Raw genomic sequence first — 27187 nt, 5'->3', positions numbered from 1 at the left:
GTTATTTCGTTCAGGGGTGCGGTGGCGCAGTGGGTTGGACCACGGTCCTACTCTCCAGTGGGTCTGGGGTTCGAGTCCCGCTTGGGGTGCCTTGCAACGGACTGGCGTCCCGTCCTGGGTGTGTCCCCTCCCCCTCCGGCCTTACGCCCTGTGTTACTGGGTAGGCTCCGGTTCCCCGTGACCCTGTATGGGACAAGCGGTTCTGAAAGTGTGTGTGTGTGTGTGTGTGTGTGTGTGTGTGTGTGTGTGTGTGTGTGTGTGTGTGTGTGTGTGTGTGTGTGTGTGTGTGTGTGTGTGTGTTATTTTGTTCATCTACTTTTACTAGGGGTCTTAAAACTCACCCCTTCCTCACTCACTTCTTCCTTCATCCTGTAAGTGCTCAAGAAACATGTACATGTTTATGCTTATATAATTTGTAATAACAATTTGTTTAATAATGGAAAAGCATATATACAACTACCCATGCAAAGTACACTGATTTATGCTGTGATGTGTAACAAATTGACCGTACTCAAAAATCATGTCTGCATCTAGGTAGCGCCTTCTGTTGATATAATGCACTGTTCGCATTGTTTTTCAAGATGTATATCTCTTTGGAGTAAAGCATCTGCCAAATGAATAACTATAAATGTACTGCATGTGTCCTTCTTTTGTTTATCTCTACTTATGGTACAGTAGTTTAGTAAAAAATAAACTGTTTGCCCTAATTTAGTCTTTTTTCATTTCGTTCCTGATTCTGTGTAATATTTTATCATCCTCATTTTCACTGCTATTCTTTGACTGTTTTGAAGTGTTTGGAGGTTGTTTGTAGAAATATGTAGGCATTTTTGTAAAGTCCAGGAATGCAAAATTTTTCCCCATTTACAATAATGGGAAAGGACTTCCCAATTTACAGACTCTTGGTATACGGGCTGTTTTCAGGAACGCATTAAATCAACAAGCAATATCCTGGACAACATGTGGGTCCAAACATTGGTTTAGCTTTATTTTGGTTCTCAGTGCTCATGATATGTAAAGTCCAGTGCTCCAGTTTGTCTCTGGCGTCCACATACCTAAAAACACAACACGACGCAACAACACGACCACAGTGATCCCCTCCTTTGACAACCCCGGGACGCAGTATAAAGCACCAGCTCTGATGCACCCGGCCGCGGAACTTCCAACGGAGAGATGTTCTCCTCACCTGTCTTCTGAGGCTGATTGTTCTGCTCTGTGCTTCGGGTGCAATTCCGTGTGATACAAATAAAGTGAACAGAATAAGCATCAGCAATTGAGTCTGCTCTCCTAATCTCCACACTCGTCATGACACAGTTGACTGCTGTCATTTTGCCTTGTTCCAATAGGTGATGTAAATTTGTCTGTGATTTTTATATTTATATTTATGAATTTAGCAGAAACTTTTCTTCAAAGTGATTTGTAATGATTACAAATTCTCCATTCATTGGATGCGGTTACCTTTAAGTACCTGTGATCAATAAGATCTCAGTAGGACGACATGCCTTTAGCTATAGAGCACCTAAACTCTGGAACAGACTTATATGTTCACTTGGGCATATCACTAAGCAGTGTAATTCCAGTTGGCTATGTTTTCTCCGTCTGTATTAACCTGTTCAATCTCTTTATGAGATGTACATATGTAAACTGGGACATCAAGTTAACAGCTACAATGTTATTAGTTGTTAACTGACTTCAACATTTTATTTTTTTTTTTTTCTAAATCTACAATGCCCGGAAGGGGTGTGCAGCCACTGGCAATTGGACCATGAGGTTTTTGTTTCTCCCTTGACTTTCACTTCAGACTTTTTTGTTCCTTTCCTCCGTGGACAGTGGGCATACTTATAGTTTTAATACCTGCATGGATAATGTATAACTCTTGTATATAGTCAACTGTCTTATTTGTTTCTTTGTCTTATCCCTTTATTCAGCCCTCCATGTTACTGTGTGAGAAGAGTGCTATATAAAAATAAATTGAATTGAAATGTATTATACATAACGGGGGTGCAGTGGCACAGTGGGTTGGCCCACAGTCCTGCTCTCTGGTAGGTCTGGGGTTCGAGTCCCGCTTGGGGTGCCTTGCGACAGACTGGCGTCCCATCCTGGGTGTGTCCCCTTCCCCCTCCGGCCTTACGCCCTGTGTTACCGGGTAGGCTCCGGTACCCCGTATGGGACAAGCGGTTCTGAAAGTGTGTGTGTGTGTGTTATACATCTGCTATAGTCCAAATGCTTTTGGTTAATGAGGGTTAGCAACCAGTTTTCTTTCATCTGTCTTTCTCTTCTTTTCTGTTTCATCTTGTTCACTCTCCAAAATATCAGTAAAATTATAGGTTCTCAACCCCAGTTGATAGATACTGTGTGTGTGTTCACACAGATCAATTAACTCAGATGTTTGAACCAGAGACTAAGAGCAAGTTGCGACACAAGTAGAATACCCTGAATCGTCTGGAGGACCCATCCCTCTAACAGCAAATGGTTTGCCTTTGGCTGGAGCCTGAGGAACTGTAGCCATGAAACCGTGTGTTACTGTAAGGATCCACGTAAAAAATCACACAGTGACAATTGACGATAACCAAAGAATTCAGCCGGAATGCATACTTCCAGCTACAAACATGGGCAGAAATCTAAAGGAGTAAGACATAGTATGTCATATAGTATGTCATTCGGGATATAGGCATTTTCTAAATAAATTAATTAAAAACAGACTGCAGAGCATACATACCAGATATGAGTTTGCTTGCTGAAGGAGAAAAACAGAGGACAGCTTGTATTTTTTTTTCTTTTAAGAGAATCCTCAGAATGCACCTGTGGTACAGACACCAGGCAGCACCTCTCAGAGCGTAATTAGCATTGACTGGGCACTCACAACACTGCAACAGAAAAAAAAAATTCCATCAAACCCTTTTCAGGATCAAAACCCATGGCTGCAATTCAGAGCATTCTTCTAGTCAATACCATGAGTAAAGTTACATTTTGTCAGCAAAAGGGTATCAATTCGCAGAAGAGGGTGCAGACGATACTGTTTTCTGTCAGGTCAACATTTTCACCTTATTCCAAGCTTTGTGAATGATATCTACGAGTGCATATTCTCAGACCAAAATGAGGTCTGGAGCAAGATTGAATTGTCTGAGATGACATCATCCTGTATGTGAACTTTAATGATGCAGGATCTTCGATCACAAATATCTGGTTGTTAGCACCATGGCATAAAAACAGGAGCCTTTACATGAATCTGATGGGCTCATCACTTACAAATGGTCAGACCTGCAAAGGGACGGTCAATTGCACTAAGAGCAGGAAACAAAGATGGGCCAACGACTGTTCAGCTATGAAAATGAGCAACTGATAGCTCGGTTCAGAGGAAAGGTGTATGGAAGTTTTGAGAGAAATGATGGTTGAAATTACTTGTAAGCTGAGAACACTAAGGCCGGTGCCTGTGGGACAGGTGCCTGGCAAATAGCTCCCTGAACATGCCAGCCAGTTGCAGTAATCCCACGGATAAGATCTCACATCCAGACAAAACATAAAATGTCCATCAATCATGGGGAGCTTGGGGCATGGTCCATCACTGATGCCTCTTCTGTCTTTTAGAGCAGGATGCCATGTTAGTTCACTCAACTACATTTGAATTTGAGGACTACACTTAGACTAACTGATTTCAGACAGGAGACAAGAAGGAAAGACCCTCCTCAACCCCTGTGTGCCTCAAGTCCTGTAGACCTGCTGCATTGGTCAATCTGACAGAAAGTGGCAGCATTTCAAGTACCTTCCATCTCAATTCTAAACCACAGCGGTACTAGAAGTACAACAGATCAGGGGCTCCTTCAAGGGACTGAGTAACTTTAACCTCGTAGGCACCTCACGTCTCGTAGGCATACCTCGTAGGCACCTTGAAGCAATGCACATGGGAGCAATTCTCTTCAAACTTAGGTACTGATCCACCTACTATTTACCCAAAAGCTGTATTCCATCATGACAGTCAAGAATCCCTGTGGTCTCCATGCTACTGATTACACCCACCCAATAATAATCTCATTTTACAGGAAATGAGAACGCAACCAAGAAGGGAAGCAGCAGATTGAAAATAAATGCAGTGGAGTGAGTTGTGGCCTCACTGAATGCTGAATGCTTTCCTTACACTTATCAAATTGCTAATGTGATTTCTAAGACATGTAAACCAGGCCTATCTGTCACGTCCATGACCCAAACATCCGCACCTGCCCAAAATCTGCCCGAGCAGCAGGGTATAAAGAAGCCGCACCTGCACACCCTGGTTGCGGAATCACAACAACTTACCCGTCCTGTCAAGCCCTTTGTTCTCCTCAAGGGGGTTTGTGCTTGTACTGCGGTAACTCCAGACATTTCCGCATCGCTTGTCCTGCCCAACCACCACCGAGAGACTCCCACCAGGACCGAAAGGTGAGAGATCTTCGCTGGCCTGACACCTAGTTATCCATGCCCATAATGTTGTCGGGCGGGGGGGGGGGATCAGGTAGCTGCACGTGTGTTAGTGGACTCTGGGGCTGCCAGCTGTTTTATGGATATTGCTTTCACTGAGGTACAGGGCATTCTGGCCCGAGGGTGTGACGTCACGTTAAGGGTCGGTGCACTCGACGGGCAACCACTGAGTTCTGGGTTGGTGGAGTCCAGAACTGAACATCAAGTCGGGGCATGTCATAAAGAGGACCTCGTGTTTCTTTTATTAAGTCCCCGAAAACTCCCATCATCTTGGGATTACACCTGGCTTGCCCAACACGACCCAGTGTTCTCATGGAGCACAGGAGAACTCATTGCTTGGGGGCCTCAATGCATGGAGAGCCATTTGTTGCCACCATGTCGGGTCACATCTATCAAGAGCCCCGAAGTAGCTCAGCCCTTGCTAATAGCAAGGGAGTACCAGGACCTCACGGAGGTCTTCAGCAAAACTAGGGCCTCTGCCCTGCCCCCACATCAGCTATGAGATTGTGCAATAGATCTCCTGCTAGGCACCTCTGCCCCTTGGGGCAGAATGTACCTCTTGTCTCTGGCCGAGCAGAAGGCTATGGAGGAGTACATGAACGAGGTGTTGGCCTCCAGGATAATCTAGCCCTTGACCTCTCCGGCCTGAGTGGGGTCTTTTCGTAGAAAAGAAGGACAGAGGGTTACACCCATGCATTGACGAGCAGAGCTTCAATGCCATAACCGTAAAATACCCTCATCCTGTACCCCTAATCACTGCAGCAGGTCCAAAGAGCTCAGGTATTTACTAAGATGGATTTGCAGAGTGCGTAAAACCTCATCCTAATAAGGGAAGGGAACAAATGAAAGACTGCATTCAGCAGTAGCTTCTAGGTCCTGGTCCCATGTGGCAGTCAATTTTTTGGTCAACATCCTGTCTTCTGAAGGTAACACTGTCATCCTGGTAATCATAGATCTTTTTTTGAAGACATGCAAGTCAGGCAAGTATACCTGAGCATACAAGGAATTTGTTTCTGGTTTAGAGCAAACATACAGTGCACATTCACACATACAGGCTACATAAGCACATACTGAACTAGACATAGACTAATACAAACATGATTACTGATAATGCAGCAGACAAGAACACAGTACAACCCTAATCTGGATCAGGGCATCACTGAGCTCCTGGACAGTCTGAGGTGCAACCTGGCGGCGTCGGATGGACCGAAACATAACGTCCCAGAGGTGTTCTATTGGATTTAGGTCAGGCGAGCGTGGGGGCCATTCAATGGTATCAATTCCTTCATTCTCCAGGAACAGCCTGCATACTCTCACCACATGAGGCTGGGCATTGCCGTGCACCACAAGGAACCCAGGACCCAGTGCACCAGCGTAGGGTCTGACAATGGGTCCAAGGATTTCATCCCGATACCTAATGGCAATCAGGGTGCCATTGTCTAGCCTGTAGAGGTCTGTGTGTCCCTCCATGGATACGCCTCCGCAGACCGTCACTGACCCACCACTAAACCGGTCATGCTGAACGATGTTACAGGCAGCATAATGTTCTCCACGGCTTCTCCAGACCCTTTCATGTCTGTCACATGTGCTCAGGGTGAACCTGCTCTCATCTGTGAAAAGCACAGGGCACCAGTGGCGGACCTGCCAATTCTGGTGTTCTATGGCGAATGCCAATCGAGCTCCACGGTGCCGGGCAGTGAGCACAGGGCCCACTAGAGGACGTTGGGCCCTCAGGCCACCCTCATGAAGTCTGTTTCTGATTGTTTGGTCAGAGACATTCACACCAGTGGCCTGCTGGAGGTCATTTTGTAGGGCTCTGGCAGTGCTCATCCTGTTCCTCCTTGCACAAAGGAGCAGATACCGGTCCTGCTGATGGGTTAAGGACCTTCTATGGCCCTGTCCAGCTCTCCTAGAGTAACTGCCTGTCTCCTGGAATCTCCTCCATGCTCTTGAGACTGTGCTGGGAGACACAGCAAACCTTCTGGCAATGGCACGTATTGATGTGCCATCCTGGAGGAGTTGGACTGCCTGTGCAACCTCTGTAGGGTCCAGGTATCTCCTCATGCTACCAGTAGTGACACTGACCCTAGCCAAATGCAAAACTACTGAAAAACAGTCAGAAAAGATGAGGAGGGAAAAAATGTCAGTGGCCTCCACTTGTAAAACCATTCCTGTTTTGGGGGTCGTGTCATTGTTGCCCCTCTAGTGCACCTGTTGTTAATTTCATTAACACCAAAGTAGCTGAAACTGATTAACAACCCCCTCTGCTACTTAACTGACCAGATCAATATCCCAGGAGTTTAATTGACTTGATGCTATACTCTGATTAAGAAGTGCTCCTTTAATTTTTTAAGGAGTGTATAATGCAGACAGAACACAACAAAATGACAGAACACAAAACCATGCAAATATAATACGACTAAATGACCAAGCATAGAAAAAAAGTATGCGTTGACCTGTATCATAAAGTGACATTACAGTGCAGTGATTGTCAGTTATTTAGAGAACATATTGCACATGGGTATGATGTTACACAAAAAATATAAGGAAACATATTACACATGATGTTGCACAAGAGATGTAAAGAACATACTGCACATGGGTGGAATGTTGAACAAGTATGGTACAGCAGTACTAAAAAGACCAGCGTAGATAGAGGTTATAGGAGGGTGTTTAGAATTTTTATGGCTGCCGGGAAAAATCTGTTTTGGTGTCTGGTAGTTCTTGTTTTGATTAGTCTGTATCGCCTGCCTGAGAGAAGTAGGGTAAACAGACAGTGAGCGGGGTGTGAGGGGTCTCTTACGATTTTCTCAGCCCAGTTCCTAACACGGGACATGTCCAGGTCCTGGAGGGAGGGCAGGTTGGTCAAAGTGATGCGCTCTGCTGGCTTAACCAGTCTGTGAAGGCAGCGCTAGTCGGATTGGGTGGCAGAGCCGAACCAGACAGTGATTGATGAACATAATATGGATTCAATGGTGGCCCTGTAGAATTGGCATAGCAGTTCCTTCAGCAGGTTGTGCTTCCTTAGCTGGCGAAGAAAGTACATCCTCTGCTGGGCTTTGTTTGTTATGGTAGTGATGTTCTTCTCCCATTTCAAGTCTTTGCAGATGGTAGTGCCAAGGAACTTGAAGGAATCAGTGCTGAACACAGTACAACCTTGGATAGTGAGTGGTGGCAGGGGAAGGTACTTTCTTAAAGTCAGCTGTCATCTCCACTGTCTTACTGGTATTAAGTTCCAGGTTGTTGTGTCTGCACCACAAGGAAAGCTGGTCCACCTCCCATCTGTATGCAGACTCATCGCAGTCCTTGATGAGTCCTATGACTGTAGTGTCATCAGCGAATTTCAGGATCTTAACTGATGAGTCTGCGGAGGTACAGTCGTTTGTGTATATTGAAAAGAGCAGAGGGGAGAGCACACATCCCTGGAGGGCACCGGTGCTGAGTGTGCGAGTGCTAGATGTGAATATCCCCAGCTTCACCTGCTGCTCTCTGTTGGTGAGGAAGCTTGTGATCCAGTTGCAGATGGATGTTGGCACAAAGAGCTGACTGAGTTTGTAGTGAAGGATGTCTGGAATGATTGTATTAAAGGCTGAGATTAAGTCCACAAAGAGGATTCGTGCGTATGTCTGTGTTGAGTCAAGGTGCTCCAGGATGTAGTGCAGCCCCATGTTCACAGCATCTTCCACAGACCTATTTGATCTGTAGGCCAACGGGAAGGGATCCAGCAGTGAGCCTGTGATGACCTTCAGATATGCTAGCACCAGCCTCTCAAAGCACTTCATTGCTACAGAGGTAAGAGCTACTAGTCTGAAGTCATTCAGTCCCGAGATGAAGGTTTTTTTGGGAACAGGTATTATGGTGGAGCGCTTGAAGCACGATGGGACCATGCTTAGTTCCAATGATCTATTGAAGATCTGTGTAAAGATGAGGGCTAACTGGCCTGCACAGGTTTTCAGGCAGGAGGGAGATACCTGATCAGGGCCAGGGGCCTTCCTTGTATTTAATCTTTTGAACAGACGCCTTACATCATCTTCGCTGATCGTCAAAGTTGGATGGGAGGAATGGTGGTTGGGTGGAGACTGGGGGAGAGGTGTTGATGGCTGGATAATGGGGCCCTCAAATCTGCAGTAGAAAATGTTCAGGTCTTTAGCCAATTGTTGGGTGTTATCTGAGTGAGGGGATCGTGCTTTGAAGTTGGTGAGGACTTGTAGGCTTCTCCACGCTGATGCCGGATCATTAGCTGATTCCCCTGCCTTGACTCCCTACTGCTCTTGAGACGGTAGAAATGCTATTCCATCACGTCTTTCACCTTTATGGCATACTGGAGGATATCATGTCCGATCAGGGACCCCAGTTCACCTCTCGAGTGTGGAAGGCATTCTGGGGCAAGTTGGGGGTGTTGGTAAGTCTTACATCGGGGAATCACCCCCAGGCGAATGGCCAGGTTGAGAGGCTCAACCAAGATGTCGGCCGATTCCTCCGCAGTTACTGCCGCCAGAAGCAACACTTGTGGTCGCATTTTCTGCCCTGGGCGGAGTATGCTCATAACTCCCTCTCATTCATCCGCTGGACTGTCCCCCTTTCAGTGCGTACTGGGATACCAACTTCCTCTGTTCCGTGGCATCCAGGTCCTAGTGATGTGCCCACTGTCGCATGGTTCCAAGGCAGCAAAAAGACTTGGCATGGGGTGACAGAGCATCTCCAGCAGAGCATCATCCAATACAAGCAACAGGCAGACCATCATCACTTCACTCTGAGCCCCTTCAAGATTCTCCAGCAGGTCAACCCAGTGATCTACACATTGCAACTGCCCCCACAGTTGCACATTTGTCCCACATTGCATGTGTTCCTCCTCAAGCCCTACCAGACATTTATATTTATTAATTTAGCAGACACTTTTGTCCAAAGCGACTTACAACAGATACTATGTAGCATTACTAGCCCACACACCTTATTCATCAAGGCGATTTACACCTCTAGATACACTACTTATAACAGGTTACTCATCCATGCATCAGTGAAACACACTCACACACTATGGGGGAACCTGAACAGCATGTCTTTGGACTGTGGGGAGGAAACCGGAGCACCTGAAGGAAACCCACACAGACGCAGGGGAAACATGCAAACTCCACACAGACTGAGCAGGGATCAAACCCACGTTCTCTCGCACTACCCAGGCACTGTGAGACAGCAGCACTACTCGCTGTGCTACCGTGCCCCCAGACCTCACTGTTTCATCCCTCTCAGGAGGCTGCACCACCCCCCGCCGCTGTGAATCGATGGGGCCCCGGCGTATATGGTCCAGGCGCCTCTTGATTCCAGGTGGAGGACTGGGAGGGGTATGGGCCTGAGGAAAGGTGTTGGGCCCCTGTGTGGGATATCCTTCACCCTGTCCTGATCTCCAATTTCCACAGGGACCATCCAGACCAATCGGTGCCCTGTCCTTAGAGGCGTTCCCCTTCCAGGGGTCATAGGGCAGCAAGGGCTGCCTGTGGGGGGTGGTACTGTCACACCCACGACCTCACCCCGAACATCTGCACCTGTCCAAAATCAGAGCAGCGGGGTATAAAGAAGCCACACCTGCACACCCTGGTTGCGGAATCTCATTTGAGAAACCTGTCTCTCTGGTGCTCTCAAGTGAACCCCTGACAACCTACCCATCCTTTTAAGTCTCTTATTCTTCTCAATCCCTCGTTCCCAGTTCTGACATCCACGGCTCCAGACACTTGCATCACCTTCTCAACTACAACATCACTGTCACGCCCCTGGGAACAAACAGATTGCCAACACCTGCAACCAATCACTGAGACCAGGGATAAAAGGAGCTCCGTGTCCGCAAGATGACATGGATGCTTGCAATTGCCCTTGCGATCTTGCAATTATCAGCGGCCTTCTTGCTATGCTCTTTGCATCCTGCTAGCGCACCTGGTTTTCGACCCTTGCCTGTATAACGATGTCTGTGCCTTGTACGATCTTCGCCTGTCCCTGACCCTGGTTGTGTCCTGCCCTGATATCTTCGAGACAAGAAATAAAACCTACCCGCAATTGGGTCCATTCTCACCTGTCTGCAGCCAGTTTGTGTGGCAATCACATTCTCCCCTAGTACAAAGTTCATTTATCAACCAACCCACGCCTGTTTCCGACCACGAATCTTGCCTGCCCCCTTGTGTACCGACAATAAAGATCCCTCGATTGTGGTCGCGACCACACTTACCTCAGTCTCCTGCCATTCAATACGACAGTAATGCTGAAAAACTTTAGCAAACCATGCACTGTTATCAACATGACTATAAACATCAAAAGTCAACTACTTTACCTTGAAAAGAAAAAATCCATAGTAGAGCGATATCAGGAGGTTGCACGGCTACTGTTAGACCTGCAGTGCAGTGAGCAGCAGACTCAGCCAAAGCATGGGTCTGCTGGCCTGCTTCCTCTCAAGCCCCAGAGTCACACTGCACCCTGACAGCAGACCCTCATGAGGCTAGCATGGTCCTGCACTGTGCTGACCCTACTTCAAGTCCCGTATTATAATATTTTCATACTGCACTATTATTTTCACTTTAATTTGTGAATCTGTTTTCTTTTGTGGGGGGGGGGTTCGGTGGTGCAGTGGGTTGGACCAGGTCCTGCTCTCCAGTGGGTCTGGGTTTCGAGTCCCACTTGGGGTGCCTTGTGACAGACTGGTACCCTGTCCTGGGTGTGTCCCCTCCCCCTCCAGCCTTACGCCCTGAGTTGCCGGGTTTGGCTCCGGTTCCCCGCGACCCTGTATGGGACAAGCGGTTCAGACAGTGTGTGTGTGTGTTTTCTTTTGCTTTTTCCTTTCTGACCATCAAAATGCATTTTCACTTGCTAGCCATTTGAGTAACTTCAGTGGAATCACAAACAAAATCCTGTTTTAAAAAAAATTTTTTTATAAATAAAACATGCTGTTAGAGACACTGACTGAATCAAAAACAAATATAGTACCTTATGGCAGCATGACCAGCATATGTTATCGTACAATAGATAGAGTGGTTATTTTAAGGTGATTTTTAGGTGTTACGATCAAACATTGGGACTTAAAAACAATATTTACATTTACATTTATTCATTTAGCAGATGCTTTTCTCCAAACTCCAAAGCGAGGTACATCTCAGCAAAAATACAATTTGTGCATTACATTAGGAGAAACAGACATAGTTGCATACATGTGATTCTTAAGTAAACGTAGTTTGTTTTTTTCCACTTGATGCACCGATGTTCATCACTCGAGTAGGTGCAAAAAACGCAGGGTAGCTGAACCTTGATAAAAAAAAAAAAAATTCTAGGAAGGTTAAGATAGACAAACATTTAAATACAATACAGGAATAGCAGCTATGTAAAGGCTTATCTGAGGATGATCATAAAGTTACGGTGCATGAACATTTACACCATAAAGAGATCTTGGCCGAAGTGAGTCCAGAAAAGGTGAGTTCTCAGACCCTCTTTTGAATATAGACAGAGTTTCAGCAGCTCTGAGTGAGAGGGGGAGATCATTCCACCACAATGGAGCCAGAACCGAGAACCTCCGTGCTTTACTTTTCGTGCCCAGGGCACCAAGCGAGCAAAAGTAGACAAGCGAAGGGGTCTGGTTGGGGTGTAGCGATTGATCAAGTTTTGTAAATAGCTAGAAGCAATTCTATTGATGCATTTGTAGGCAATAACCAGAGTCTTGAATTTGAGCCGGGCAGCTGTAGGAAAACAGTGCAGAGAAATGAGTAGAGGAGATAAATAGGAATGCTTTGGCAAGTCAAACACAAATCGTGCAGCAGCATTCTGTAGCAGCTGCAGAGGTTTGATGGCAGTAGCAAGAAGGTCACACAGGAGAGAGTTGCAGTAGTCTAGACGGGATGTCACCATGGCCTGGACAAGTAGTTGGGCAGAGTCAGTTGTGAGGTAGGAAGGGATCCTACGAATATTATGCAGGATGTATCTGCAGGACTGGGTTGTGGCTTCGATGTGCTAAAAGAAAGACAAATTGAGTCAATCGTCACTCCCAGACTCTTACCCGAGGAGGCAGGCAAAATGAGTGAGTTGTCCAGTTAGGTCGCTAGATCATGACAGGACGACAGGCCAGCTGGGAGGTGAGGAATCTCTGTTTTGGAGAGGTTGAGGTGGAGGTGGTGATCAGACACCCATACAAGGATGTCTGACAGGTAGGCAGCAACGTGTGTGGAAATGTCTGATGCTCGAATGGGAAAGGACAGGAAGAGCTGGGTATCACCAGCATAGCAGTGGTATTTGAATCTATGAGAGGCTATAAATGGGCCGAGAGAGAAGGTATAGCTAGACAAGAGAAGAGGATCTAGTACCGAGCTCTGCGGGACACTGGCTGGGAGAGGTAGAGGAGAAGAGTGAGAGCTCTATCAGACCACTTGATAGGATCTGTCAGATAGGTAGGACTCTTAGTGCCACTCCTTTGATCCCAAGCTGACTAAGAGAGGAGAGAAGAATCCGGTGGTTGACAGTGTCAAATGGTGTAGACAGATTGAGGATGATGAGGACTGAGAAGAGGGAGGCGGCTCTAGCCGATTAGAGAGCATTATATGCCGCCAGACACGCTGTCTCAGTGGAGTGACCAACTTTGAAACCAGACTGATATACATAGTATATATAGTATAAGGATGACCATTTAAGTCCATATTGTCAGAAATTCCATTTGTTGTAACTTGAGGACCACCTAAAGCTGCTTTCAACACCATACCTAGGAAATACTTCTCACTGTCAAAAGAACATTTCCCTACTTCTCTAAAATTAACTCTTAGCAACCCCACCCTGGTGAAACCGAAGTCCTACCTGCATACATAACTCCTGTCCTCCAGAATTTAAAATCTTCTTTGCATTGCAAGTTGTTAGTGTTCTCTTCAAATACAAAGCCAGAAGCTAAGTGCTTCGGGCATGGTGATTTTGCAGCATATTCCACTCAATTACAGCTCAGGTTCAGTCACTGATGGGGGGTGCGGTGGCACAGTGGATTGGACCAGGTCCTGCTCTTCAGTGGGGTCTGCGGTTCGAGTCCCGCTTGGGGTGCCTTGCGATGGACTGGCGTCCCGTCCTGGGTGTGTCCCCTCCCCCTCTGGCCTTACGCCCTGTGTTACCGGGTAGGCTCCGGTTCCCTGTGACCCTGTATGGGACAAGCGGTTCTGAAAGTGTGTGTGTGTGTGTGTGTGTTCAGTCACTGGGCTCATCCTGAAGCTGCCCAAGTTTTCTGTGTTTACAGGAAAATGAACCACTAGCAGAAATGCTCATCATGTCACAGAGGGTGGTGATCACCCCATCTTAATCTTTTGGATTATCAAATATGGCATTATTATTACTACTGTTACCATTATTTATTGCTATTGCTGTTGCACTACTCACTGTCATTGTCACTGTTTTGTTTGTTCAGTGTTTCTATTGTCTTTGTCCATAGTCTGTGGAGAAGCATTCAGGAAGATTTTCATCATACATGTACATTGTACTTGTATCTATGACAACAAACTTGAAACCTAAATATCCCTGGGTGCATGAAACTGAGATAACAAAAACTGGGTATGGCAAAACACTGACTTCATATTGAATGACCTATTGTCTTGCATTCCTCATGCTTGCTGCTTTAAAGCTAAAACACCCAAAAGTAAAACAGTAAAATAAAAAAAAAACAACATGAAGAAGTGTCTGGGGGAAGCCACAGTCTGACTGTTCCTATAACATGTGTGAGTTTGCAAATGTGGAAACAAGCCCGCTTTGTGGTTCTTCCAGTTTGTAACTCAATCATCATGACTGTGTTCTAATGATCTCATTGAAAAAGTGAAATATGCTCCCTTGAAGGAAAAAAGTTTTCTTCAGAACTATGCATTTAATAATTTAGCTGAGACTTTCTCCAAAGCAATTTACAATGTTAATGTGCTGTTACAGTGAGTTATTAGTTAATTGATTGTAGTTCTTTTTGGGCTTGAAGTTTGAACAAGTGTTGAACGTAAATTGTTTTTCAGTTCTTAATAGTCGAAATGTGAGTCGGTGCCATCTACTGGCAGATACTTGTATATTTTACGTAATACTGAGACTTTTATGCTTCCTCTCTGAAAGGAAGCAGACGTAGGAAGTAGTTCTGTTATTATCGTCAGTGCACGTGGTGAACTCTTCTCCTTATCTCTGAGAATCTTTTCCATTTTCAGCCCTGCAACAGCATCGCCTATATGTTTCAGTTCAGTTTCACTTTAATGATTATAATAATGTTAGTCTTTGTTGTGAGATGTTATAATTTGGGTAGTTAACTAAATATCTTATTGATGGCGTTATCTTCTGGAAATACTATTAGAAATTCTCTGAGAATGTTTCATAAATCAGAGTCAATCTGTAAGGATTAATTTAAGTAATGCATATTTACTTTTGTACAGCAGACTAATTGCGATGTTTTATGGTTGTATATTGATATTCACTTGGATATGGGTTGACATGTGTGTTCATTTCAAATCTTTGTCTCTAGCTCACCCTTGCCTAAAACCATTAAACTGTGGGCAAAACAAACACTTGTCTTCACAGTCGTGTGAAGCAGGCTAGGAGTTTAGCTGACTGTCAAACCACTAACGCTGTGTAGAGGACAGTACAGTTAAGTTACTTCAAATTATCGACCTATATTTATACAGCTGGGTAATTGTACTGGAGAAACTCAAGGTAAGAACCTTGCTTAAGGGTACTACAGTTGAAGGTGAGATCTGAGCTGGCAATGAGTGTAGATATTGATCAGATGGCTCTAGATTATAATTTGGTGGTAAAATTCGCCCCAGACTCTGCGGCTCCACCAAAAACTAAACTTATTCGGACTGTAAGAAACTCGCCATGGTTCAACGAATCAACTTGTGCAATAAAGTTAGAATGTCGTAAATTAGAGTGTAAATGGAGTTCAACTAAACTAAACGTTTATTATTTAGCCTGGTCCGATTGTCTAAAAAAATATAAAAAGACACTTTTTCCTGCCAGATCCGAATACTGGTTCATCCTTTTGTTTCCAGCAGACTGGATTACTGTAATGCTTTATTGTTGGGTTGTCCGTACCAAACTGTATCCAGGCTACAGTTGGTACAAAATGCTGCTGCGAGAATTGTTACTAGAACTAGGAAGTACAACCATATAACACTGGTACTTAAATCCTTGCACTGGCTCCCGGTCTCTTATAGAGTTGATTATAAAATCCTACTTTTGACCTATAAGGCAATAAATGGCATTGCTCCGGCTTACCTTTGTGAGATCATTAATTTTTATATCCCAGGACGATATCTCCGTTCATTAGATGCAGGTTACCTTAAAGTACCTGTGATCTATAAGACCTCAGTAGGAGGTTGCGCTTTTAGTTATAGAGCACCTAAACTGTGGAAAAGTCTACCAGTTACTGTCAGAAATGCCCCGTCTGTTTCTGTTTTCAAATCCCAACTTAAGACTTATATGTTCATTCAGGTATTTCACCTCATAATGTTATTCGACCTGCCTTGGTTGTTTATCACCTTTACAAAAATGCATTTTAAATTTACTTAAGTAACAAATTACTAACTCTGTCCTATCTTCTCGTTGAGCACTACCTCGCTACATGAGACCTGAGGAGGCTGGCCAGTGGTGACAGACGAATCCCGTGCTGACAGAGGATGATGTCCATCTGCCATGATGATCGAGACGTTCCATGCCGAGCTGGGGATCCAAGATGCCATTTACCAATATTATCATTATTACTTGTTAAACACTGGCTTACAAATTGTTACTTTCTAGAATGCCCAGGAGGGGTGGGTAACCACTGGCCCGTGGACCCCCAGAGGTTTTTTTCTCCCTCAACCTTCAGTTGGGAGTTTTTGTTCCTTTCCCCGGTGGCCAGTAGGTATACTTGTAGCTCTATAATAAGTTCTTCAGATCCAAAGGCAGCTGCCCTATTTATTATGAAAACAGTGAATAAAATCTATGATAATAAAGAACACTGCATGTTCTTTTTCTGGTTCTGTATGGAGCAGAGCCTTTTCAAGATCATTCTATGGGCTTGTGCAGCTAAGCATTTTGTGCCAAAGGTAGGGTGTGAACCATATGAACTGGTTCTCCAGACTTTATCCCCAGGGGGAAGTATGGTATACAATATGGATGGATGGTAGGACTGAAGGATTCTTCATAGTTGCCTGTGGTGGACCGCACCTTCAACAACAGCACTGCATTTCATCTTCTGTCTAGTGTGTTTATTGATCTGGACTGTTTAACATAGGTGTTTATGTTTTCTTTAAACCAACAGGGCTTACACCATACCAACAGGATGAACACTTGTTTCAACAACCAGGTTTCCTGTAGTATCTGTCCAACACATTCAGAAACCCCAGGGCAGACTGTAATAATTTTTCTCCACTGATAGAAAGACCTCAGGATAGTCAGAGCATAGTTAATGTCTGGCTGCATCTGTTTGGATGGGCTGAAGGTGGAAGTGGCAGTTCCCAGTTGCTGTGCTCTGACAGCAAACCACATGTACAAGCTTCTATGGGCTAAAGGGGTAGGCAATGTTGGCACTAATTACAGCTCAAGGAAAGTGCAATGAAGCTGAAGCGCTGTGCAGATCAAAAATTAGAAGTTACTGGGTTAGACGCCACTGAGATGCAGTGATCCCATTTACCAGTGGACCGGTTTCCAAAAACTTAAAAAAAATAAAGGAAAATAGCAGACTGAGGTGTTTTAGTAAGTTAATGACGTTCGACGGCAGCGTCTTACCGTTGATTTTTCAGGTAAACAGCTTAGAGCTGAGAGCTGTGTTTTTCTGTGTCAGTCTGCAGGGAAGCTAGCCCCTGCCAACTACCCTGCACTTGCACACCAAAGTTCTACCATTCACAACATATTGATTTGTTTGCTTTCAACAACGCCTTCATCAACCACCATGTGAGGAGAAAGTAATGCTTGTTCAGTCCCCATAACATGCATCTTGGTGCTGCCAGGTATTTCATACTTTAAGTAATTTGACATGGGTGCTGTTTGGAGGGTTAAAATGAAAATTCTTGGTATGTAAGCCCTACTGAAAAATCACAAGTGCAGGAAATTGAGTTCTGACACACTGTGGCATCTGCTTTGACAATGCAGTGCCAGGCAAGCTGGTGCAGTGGATGGCTGGCCAGGCTGACCTGCCACATTAACTTTCTCTGTGTTGCTGGCACTGGGTGCTGTGGTGCTGAGGCTGGTTCCATTGGTCAGGTTCCCTCTGGTGGCATTGAAAAGGAGGTTGTCCACCTTGGACTCAAGACGCCCCAGGCGTAGCAGGATGTTGTCCAGAAGCACAGCCAGTGTCTTCTTCAGATCTGCGGGGGGCAGAGAGAATGGTGACTTCTCTTGGCTGAGGCTTGCTCCCCCTCTCTACACATGAGCAAACAGGGTCTAGTCAGTGTGAAATGGTACCCAGGCTGAGCCCAGCTCTACAGTCAACCTGCTCTTAAGAGCCTGTACAGTAGCTAAATTAACCATATTTTAAAGGGAGTTCTGTTTCACCTACTGTGTTATCAAACGTAAAGCTCCTTGGGATAAATAATCAACAACAAGGGATCAGGAGTCAAAAGATATGCTGAAGAGAGGCACAACAAGGAGCATAATAAGCCTTCTTTGATAAGTATTGTGGGCATCAGCTGATTGAGCTGTAACATCAATAGCAACCCATAAGCCAGACCCAGCCTCCAGCTGGCCACTGCTGCTCTTTTACTATAGTAACTTTGGGGAGCGAGAAATGGCATGGCCACAGAGTGGTGGGGTGAGCTGACTGCCTGCTTGAGCCCTCCCTCTGCTGTCATGTTGCCAGACCTCATAAAACCATGTTTTCAGTCTAAACTCCCCACTGACTATTAATTTGAGAGCCAGAAAATTCCTACCTGTAGTTTCTCCTCAAACATTCACTTGCGGTGCATTTAGAACAGAACAACAAAAAAGTATTTATTAGGGGTTGGCTTAGACATGAACCATGGAGCGCAGCAGGTGCTCGCCAACTTATTAAAATTCACGACTCTACACTACGTATTCAACAGCCCTGTCAACTTGCACAAGGGTTTATCACAAGGTCCACATAGCACCTCTATCAAGTGTTCAGTGTCAGCGACAGGCTGCTTTTTCACTGCTGCAGAGCCTCAAAGCCCCACCTCCTACCCTTTCACAGATAGACTGTATATCTATTGTCCACCTTCACAATAGACAGACTGTATATCTATTGTGGACCCCCACTGATCTTCAGCTATCTCTTTAAACTGCTGCAGAGTGTCCAAGCTAGAAATGAACAGAGGCAGCACAGTTGTCTCTTAATGCTGTGTAGTATTTTTCATCATACAGCTGATGATCTCTTCCAGAGCAACTTATTCAAGTGCAACTGAAGTATCGGAATAAAGTTTTTTTTTGCTTTTTTTTTAAACAAATTGTGTTTCACTTTATGCAGTGTAAAACCACTAGGCAGAAAAATTACCATTGACCTGAAAGAGAGGAAGGCAATTCCTGCAAAGAATACCACAAATCCAAAATGTTTCCAAAAAAATATTTTTATTGAGAGTCATGTTTTTGAAATAGTAGTTGGAACCGTGTCTTTAAAAAATTAAAGAGATGTTTTTCTTAATTTGTATGCCACTTTGTTGATTTTATTCTAAATAGATATAGATATGCTTAAAAAAAATAATGTGTGGATGACCGAAGCCTTTAAATCTGACTTAAATTACAACTCTAATGAATTCTGGAATGATTGGACATGCTTTTGGAAGTTGTTGGAATATGCTACATGACTGCACCTGTGGTATATTGTAACCTTTGATCCTTCGTAATGTGGTTATACATGATACTTAAAGTGCAAGAAGACTGACTACTGGCACAAACCTGTAAGCAGTCTTCACACCAAATCACAGTGCGTTAATGAATGTGCTCCTGTATCACTGCTATATTCCAGAGCGAAATCATGAAGGTAATCTGGGGTTTCCTTCAACTCCCATGGGACTACAACCAGTGTCTCTGCAGCAAGCTCATGATCAGTTCTCCATCCTCAACAACTGAAACATCCTGATGGCTACAGATCACCTCCTTGGTGAACCCTGACAGTTGAGAGGGCCATTCATCTCCATTATTGCCACATCTCGGCACCAAGGTTTACAGTACACTCTCCCACCACTCAGCCTATGCTACTGCTTCTGACTTGTGACCCAGAATACTCTTGTATGTTGCAGTGATGCATGTTTGAGGGAAAATAAGGACAGGAAAACATCCAAAGATCTTCAGACCCCAGAGTGTATAATAAAATAAATAGTAGGCTTGTCAGACTCTAAAAATGTCACTGTTTTGGCTGGGTGGTCAAGTGTGCAGAGTAACACAAAGTTTTAGCCACATTGACCTTGGTGCTGGTGTTTTGCGATGACTGTGTTCGTACAGCTGCTATGGCATTTTCATTCCACAGAACTTAAAGGACAGCTCTACCTTGAGGACTGCTGGGTTAAGGCCAGCAAATCTCATATGCAGAGCCTTGACAAGGTGGTGATGCAATATGATAACGTCCATAGCATGTGCTCGTAGGAGAGAGACCACCCATGACACTAATCAGCCAAAAGACCAGGACTGAGCCAGACCTGGCATCAACCCCATGTTCAGTTGGAAGCTGTGCCAGAAACACATGGCTGAAGAAAAAGGTCAGTGTTGCTTTCTGTTTAGTCCAAATCAAGCTGCAATGATGTAAAACAAAGATGGAATTTGCCACAAACACAGTGCTCTACCTGAAGTTACTCCAGGGCCACAGCACATGGAGGAGCAAACAGCCCCTTTAAGAACCCTGCCTTCATCACCATGGTGATAAAGGGCCCTCATATGTCATGCTATTTAATGGCAACAGAAGATGTGCTCCCATGGACCTCAAAATGAATCGCATGGCTGCTCCCCCGACCAGAGTATGCAGACATGGTATGTGTGTGTTTGCGCCAAAGCATCAGACTCAGTGCCAATACAGACATTACAAAAGGCGCAATGGTGATAGGGGGGGCGGTGGCGCAGTGGGTTGGGCCGCAGTCCTGCTGTCCGGTGGGTCTGGGGTTCGAGTCCCGCTTGGGGTACCTTGCGACGGACTGGCGTCCCGTCCTGGGTGTGTCCCCTCCCCCTCCGGCCTTACGCCCTGTGTTGCTGGGTAGGCTCCGGTTCCCCGTGACCCCGTATGGGACAAGCGGTTCTGAAAATGTGCGTGTGCAATGGTGATAATCCACCAACACAGACGGTGGGTGAAGAAACCATGGGAGGAGAGAAGCATCCCAGAAACACCCTGCCTCCTACCCAAAGCCGCTAGGCAGTGTGTATATGTGTTCATCATGTGTCAACATAGATTAACTTTTCTCACATCAGCAAGCCAGCGCAAAGCAGAATCCCACACCAACAGAGAACGGATATGCTAATCATATTTGGGGATGATATTAATGCATTCAGAAACATATTTGCTATGGGAAGGGGGTAGGGGTGGGGCACTGTTATATGCTGAAATAACAAAATCCTGCATTTGTGAATGCACACACACACATTTTCTGAACCGCTTGTCCCATACGGGGTCACAGGGAACCGGAGTCTAACCCGGCAACCGAGGGCGTAGGGCCGGAGGGGGAGAGGACATACCCAGGACAGGACGCCAGTCTGTCGCAAGGCACCCCAAATAGGACTCGAACTCCAGACCCACTGGAGAGCAGGACCCGGTCCAACCCACTGTGCCCACTACCATTTGTGAATGCATTCTGCCAAAAACATTTACCTACTTTGTACCATTTGGTGCCCCATGCTCTTTCCTATTGATTTTCATTCAGTATCTTTATTTTTCATGATTAAGGAATTTCCATGCCATGCTCATGAAAATGAGCATTAAAACACAAACTTGTACAAGTGGAGGGAATGCCCTTGGAATGGTATGAAAAGCTCTTTGGCCTTCTGCCATACTTCCTTACACTTGCATTATGGTAAAAGCGTAGTATACCATTGGGGTTACAAAATAAAAACACAATGACAACAAATTTTCTGTCTTTCTCTCAGCAAATCGAAGCCACAACCCGGTCCTGCAGATACATCCTGCATAATATTCGTAGAATCCGTCCCTACCTCACAATTGACTCTGCCCAACTACTTGTCCACGCCATGGTGACTTCCCGTCTGGATTACTGCAACTCTCTCCTGTGTGGCCTTCATGCTACAGCCATCAAACCTCTGCAGCTTCTACAAAATGGTGCTGTACGAGTTGTGTTTGATTTACCAAAGCATTCCCATGTATCTCCTCTTCTCATTTCTCTGCACTGGCTTCCTAGAGCTCCCCAAATCAAATCCAAGACCCTGGTTATTGTCCACAGATACATCAATAGAACTGCTCCCAGCTATTTACAGGTCTTGATCAACCACTACACCCAAGCTAGACCCCTTTGCTCGTCTACTTCTGCTCACTTGGTGGTCCCGCGCATGAAAGGTAAAGCACAGAGGTTCTTGGTTCTGGTTCCGTTTTGGTGGAATGACCTTCCCCTCTCACTCAGAACTGCAGAAACACTGTCTACATTCAAGAAGGGTCTGAAAACTCATCTTTTCCAGACCTATTTCATCCAAAATCTCTCCAGCTCATGTATGGTGTAAATGCTCATGAACCGTAACTTCATGAGCATCACCAGATAAAGCCTTTAAGCAGCCACTACTCAGGTATTGTATTTGCTTGCTTGTGTATCTTATAAAATTTAAAAAAAACGTTGGTAGGAAGGTATCAGGATTGCTCTATCCCAGTAATCTCCAGCATGGTTCCCGCGGGTACCTGGTAGCCCGCATGTAGTCTGTGAGTCGCCCGCCAAGCAAGTTCTATAAATAGGCTCAATTTTAATTACTGATTTTAGTTTTCAATTATACTTACAAAAAATGAAAAGGTATAAACATTAAAACATCAAATAAAATCATCATTTAAAAAATTTAAATATTTAGAAGTTTACATTATTGTTAATGTACATAGCGTACGTTTCTTGTAGGCTATTCTGTGAGTTGAGGCGGTAGTGAGCTGATGGCATAAACAAGGCAAAATCAACTATAACAAAAAAACAACAAATGATTAATTATGGCTGATGGTGCACCAGGTCCTGGAAAAAAAGAGAAAGATTTACTACTTTAACGAGGAGTGGGAGACAGAATTTCTCTTCACAAATGTCAAAGGCAAAAGTGTATGCCTCATGTAGGGCTAGCATCGCAGTACCCAAGAGGCACAACGTGGAGAGACATTTTAACAGAATCCACAAGACCTATCTTATCTTATCTTCAATAGCAATTATCTACCAGGTACATCACGTAGAAAAGAAAAAGTTAACGAGTTGAAAGCAACATTATAAGCAGGCAGCAATAATTTTTTACCAGACCTGCTAAGAAGTCACAGGCTGCAACCGAAGCTTCATTTAGGGTTGCTCATTTTTTTGACAAAACACAAAAAATCATTCTCAGATGGTGAAATTGTCAAGGGAGCAATGACTGTGATAGCAAACACACTGTTTAAAGATCACAAGAATGGAGGTGAAATCATGTCTGCACTCTCTGATGTTAAACTTGGGGCGAATACAGTAATGAAGCAACTGGAGAAAGACTTAGGTTCGTGCAAATGGTTTTTCATCCAGTGTGATGAGTCTTTAGGGAAACGTGTTCAGTGCAATGTGAAATAAAAAATTATAAATGTACATATTTCAATAAATTTTCTTGGAATTTTTCCAGGATTGATTGTTTAATAAAAAATATTAAAACAGCTTGTCCCTTTGACATAATGTTGTTAATTGAAAGTTAAAAAAGCACCATTGTGTTTATATTTATTATATTTATAACAAATTATATATTTTTTGAGTATATCTAACAAGTAGCTGGAGACCCCTGGTCTGTCCTGCTCTACAGGTACCAACTCATGTACCAAACCACTGGGAAAGATTCTGAGTCCCATACTGGTTTTGGTTTTTATTCCATGATGTATTGCAGTATTTGTTGAGGGTGAAGGGTATCGAACATGTGTGTGGAGGGGGGTGGGTCTGGGATGCCGGACTGCACTGTTGAGCCTTCCAGAGGTGTCATGGGCCTAACGAAACACCGATGAAGGGAGGTGCCCACTTGATAACCTCAGTGAAATACTAATGTTGGTTCCAGGCTGGTGTGGTTTGTTAGTGAGTTAGGCTTGGTCTGTTGATTTGGCTTAGTTAGGTTTTGTTGATGGTTTCTGTGTTGGTGGTAAGTCTTGGATTGGTTCTTTGGTTTGTTGGTTTGGCTTTGGTGGGTGTGGTTTGATGGTTTTCAGTTGGTGTGTTAGACTTGATGGGGGTGCGGTGGCGCAGTGGGTTGGACCGCAGTCCCGCTCTCCGGTGGGTCTGGGGTTCGAGTCCCGCTTGGGGTGCCTTGTGACGGACTGGTGTCCCGTCCTGGGTGTGTCCCCTGCCCCTCCGGCCTTACGCCCTCTGTTACCGGGTAGGCTCCGGTTCCCCTGTGACCCCGTATGGGACGAGCGGTTCTGAAAATGTGTGTGTGTGTGTGTGTTAGACTTGGTCTGTTTGGTTTGATGGTTTGTGTTGGTGGGAGTAGGCTTGGGTGGTTTCTGTTGGTGGTTGAGACTTGGTCTGTAGGTTTGGCTTTGGTGGGTGTGGTTTGGTGGTTGGTTATTGTTAGTAAGTTGGCTTGATGGCTGGTTTCTTGGATTAGGCTTGGTTTTGGTGTTTTGTTGGTGGGTGTGGTTTGATGGTGTTTTGTTTTTGTGGGTTAGATCTGGTTTGTTGGTTTGGTTTTGTTGGCAGGATTAGTTTCAGTTTGGTGGGGGGGTTGGGTCAATTAAGCTTCTCAGGGCAAGAAGATGTATGTTGGCTATGCTGGGTGTTGTTCTCTGTGGCTTCAGGCTGGTGGTTGGAGTGGGTCCTTGTGTACAGCCTTTGAAAACACACACGGGGTATAACATTTTTTCCAGTGTATCTTGAATGTCATAATGACAGTAAACCCAAGCCTGCTGTGTACGGATGGGTGGTTTCAAACAACGGTCCCAAGCAAAAGCCCAGGGCTCCGGTGGTAACTAGAGATGCAGCTACCAACCATGTGCAGCGATGCTTAGAAGGTCAAGAGCAGAACCCCTCCCAAGGATGGATAGCACCCTTTGCCCAGAGCACATGACCCATCACTTGGTCTAAATATCAAGAGCCTTTGCAACTGGTGAATGGGGATGTGTGCTGCCAGGCCACAGCAGGGTTTAAGGCACTCCTTGGGTCCAAGATGTGAACATCTGATCTACAAAACAAGACGGCAGCTGTTCTGGATGGAGCAGCTATTCAGACGATAAAATACAGTATATTGACATGGCCTGTTTGTGTCTCTACTGTGGACAAAGCCACTGCACAGGTTTCGCCCATGTTTTTCAGCTAATTTTCCTGGCTGAGGGCCACAGGCACAGCACGACACCTGTCAGCCATAAAAACAGCCTGTAGCCAAATGGTGATGCAGACTCACACTGAGCAAGTTGTTATTTTAGACTTCTTTTTCACATTTCATTTCTGCCCTTTAAAAATAATAAAACAAGCCTCACGGTGCAAGAAAGCCCTGGAATTGCCAGCTTCTTAGGGGGCTTAAAATATCTGATTTGTGTAGTTTTAAACTTTATGGGACATGACAGAGGGCAAAAAGAAATAATCATTGTAATAGCAGAAGTGATCTAATGTCAATGACTAAAGGCGCATTTTATGTGGTAAAGCAAAGAAACATCCTGTTATTAGCCCTTAAAGTGTAAAATGAGCTCAATCTTGTTACTTACACTGTGCTTTAAACTGTGCAGTGCTGTGTTTATCTGAGCATACTGTACCACAGTGCCTCTTAAGACACACTGTGTGAAAGCTGTAATCAAATGATAGGATCTCTGAAGCTTTGGGACGAGGTCCAGCAACGTCAATGAATACCTGCCTCTGGACTGCACACCAATGGAGACGGAATAGTTGAAAAAACTTTTGAGCTGGGTGATCTCACCACTGAAGGCATCCCTTGTACAAAATTTTATTGTCATGGCAAAAGGTGACAATGTGCGCAGAAAAAGTCAAGGGATTAGTGGTGAGGCAGGGCTGGAAGGAGATAAAGAAGTGATCAGAGACATGGAGAAGAGAAACAGAGAGGACAGGACAGCCACAGTTACAGGAAATGACAAGGTCAAGGTGATTGCCTGCTTTGTGAGTAGCAAGGGACTGGGACAGGGAGAGACCAAAGGGCTACAGGAGCGACAGAAGGCCGCTTGCATGAATGCTCTTGACATGCAGGTTGAGGTCCCCCAGGAGAATCAACAGATTGTCGTCCCCTGGGAGAGAGCTCAACAAGATGTCTATGTCATCCAGAAAGCAGCCTGGAGGGCCAGGAGGGCAATAAAGAACAACCACAACAAGAGTGATTGAGGCACTGATAGAGACTACATGCAACTCGAAGGAGGACAGGTCATGTAGGCGGAGAGGGAGAACAGAACATTCCCACCAGGAAGAGATGAGCAGGCCTGTGCCTCCACCTCTGCCGGAGGGATGAGGGGTGCGGGAGAAACTGTAGATAGCGGAGAAGGCTGTGGGTGTGGCTGTGTTGTCTGAGGTGATCTAGGTTTCAGTTAGGGCCAGGAGGTCCAATGAGAGATGGACGGCATAGGGTGGTATGAAGTCAGCCTTGCTCACAGCAGACTGGTAGTTGTACAGTCCCATGGAGAAATTGAAACAGGACAGAGGGTTTGACAGACAAGGATAAATCCGGTTACTGTAGCAGTGGGAGCATCTAAGTCTCTGGCAGTTGGCAGTAGTGTCACACAGTTCGGTTGCTGTAGACAACTTTGATGTTCGACATTTTTGACGCATAATTTTAGGCAGAAAATGATGGTGGTGACAGAATTCACACAGTGGCGGTGGACTCCCGCAGGTAGACTCCCTTATCTTTGCACCCCACCAAGAGGCTGACACTACCGCTGTTGGTCACCAGCTGCTATTTAAACCAGGCTAATTCACGTCAGCTGAGAGTCTTAATCGAAATCAAAACTACTCCGACAATGGTAACCACAACAAACTAACAGACAGGATTAATCGACTAAGTCAAAACCACTTTACAGTACAGGACACAGAATTCTTAGCTACGCATGCACCCTAACAAACCGCAAATACTATTAAATACATACATAAATAAACACAACCGACAACTACAGAAACACACAACCAATTTCTTCTATCTATCAGTACAACTACATGAGAAGAATACATGTCGGGATAAAGTGGTAGCAACAAATAAACTTAGCCGAAACACGACTAACTGTAGCAAAAGTCCTCCAATGCAAAATATAATGCACACAATGAAATATAAATAAATCAACATAAACCTGATGTTAAACTGATAGTGACAGTGATACATACATTATGTCACAGTTCAGTCAGACTGACTAGTGTAGTGCATTATTTAAATAATTCTTTCCCTAATTTACCATTAAAACATGATGCAGCACAGCAAGCAGCTGTCTCAAAGCTCCGGCTGTCCACAACACTGGCTATCTACTGCAAACTCATTCCATGCTTTTCTGGAGATAATTCTACTTGTGGCTAAAACTTAAGTAATTATGCGTGGTTAATGATATTGTGGCACGCAGCTCCGTGGGCTTGGATGGGGCGAAGAAGGACGTGGAGGCAACATTCATTACGAACAATTTATTCAAACACCAGCACAAAGGAAATGATGCTCTTGGTCTGAGGACCCCGCTTCC

The 27187-nt window shown here is 45.0% G+C and overlaps 1 protein-coding gene across 1 annotated transcript in view; it reads right to left on the bottom strand.

The window, feature by feature from the left end:
• Positions 1-27187, bottom strand: part of LOC108941965 (alpha-1,6-mannosylglycoprotein 6-beta-N-acetylglucosaminyltransferase A-like) — a 190305-nt gene that overhangs the window by 128451 nt on the left and 34667 nt on the right. The window contains exon 3 of the mRNA XM_018764927.2: positions 17592-17765. Within this exon, the coding sequence (XP_018620443.2) occupies positions 17592-17765 (174 nt within the window). The remainder of the gene's footprint in view (positions 1-17591; positions 17766-27187) is intronic.

This window comes from Scleropages formosus, chromosome 21, assembly GCF_900964775.1.
Source record: "Scleropages formosus chromosome 21, fSclFor1.1, whole genome shotgun sequence".
In the NCBI taxonomy this organism is placed as follows: Eukaryota; Metazoa; Chordata; class Actinopteri; order Osteoglossiformes; family Osteoglossidae; genus Scleropages; species Scleropages formosus.
Note: the sequence above shows the minus strand (reverse complement) of the source record. Positions and strands in the feature narration are given on the sequence as shown.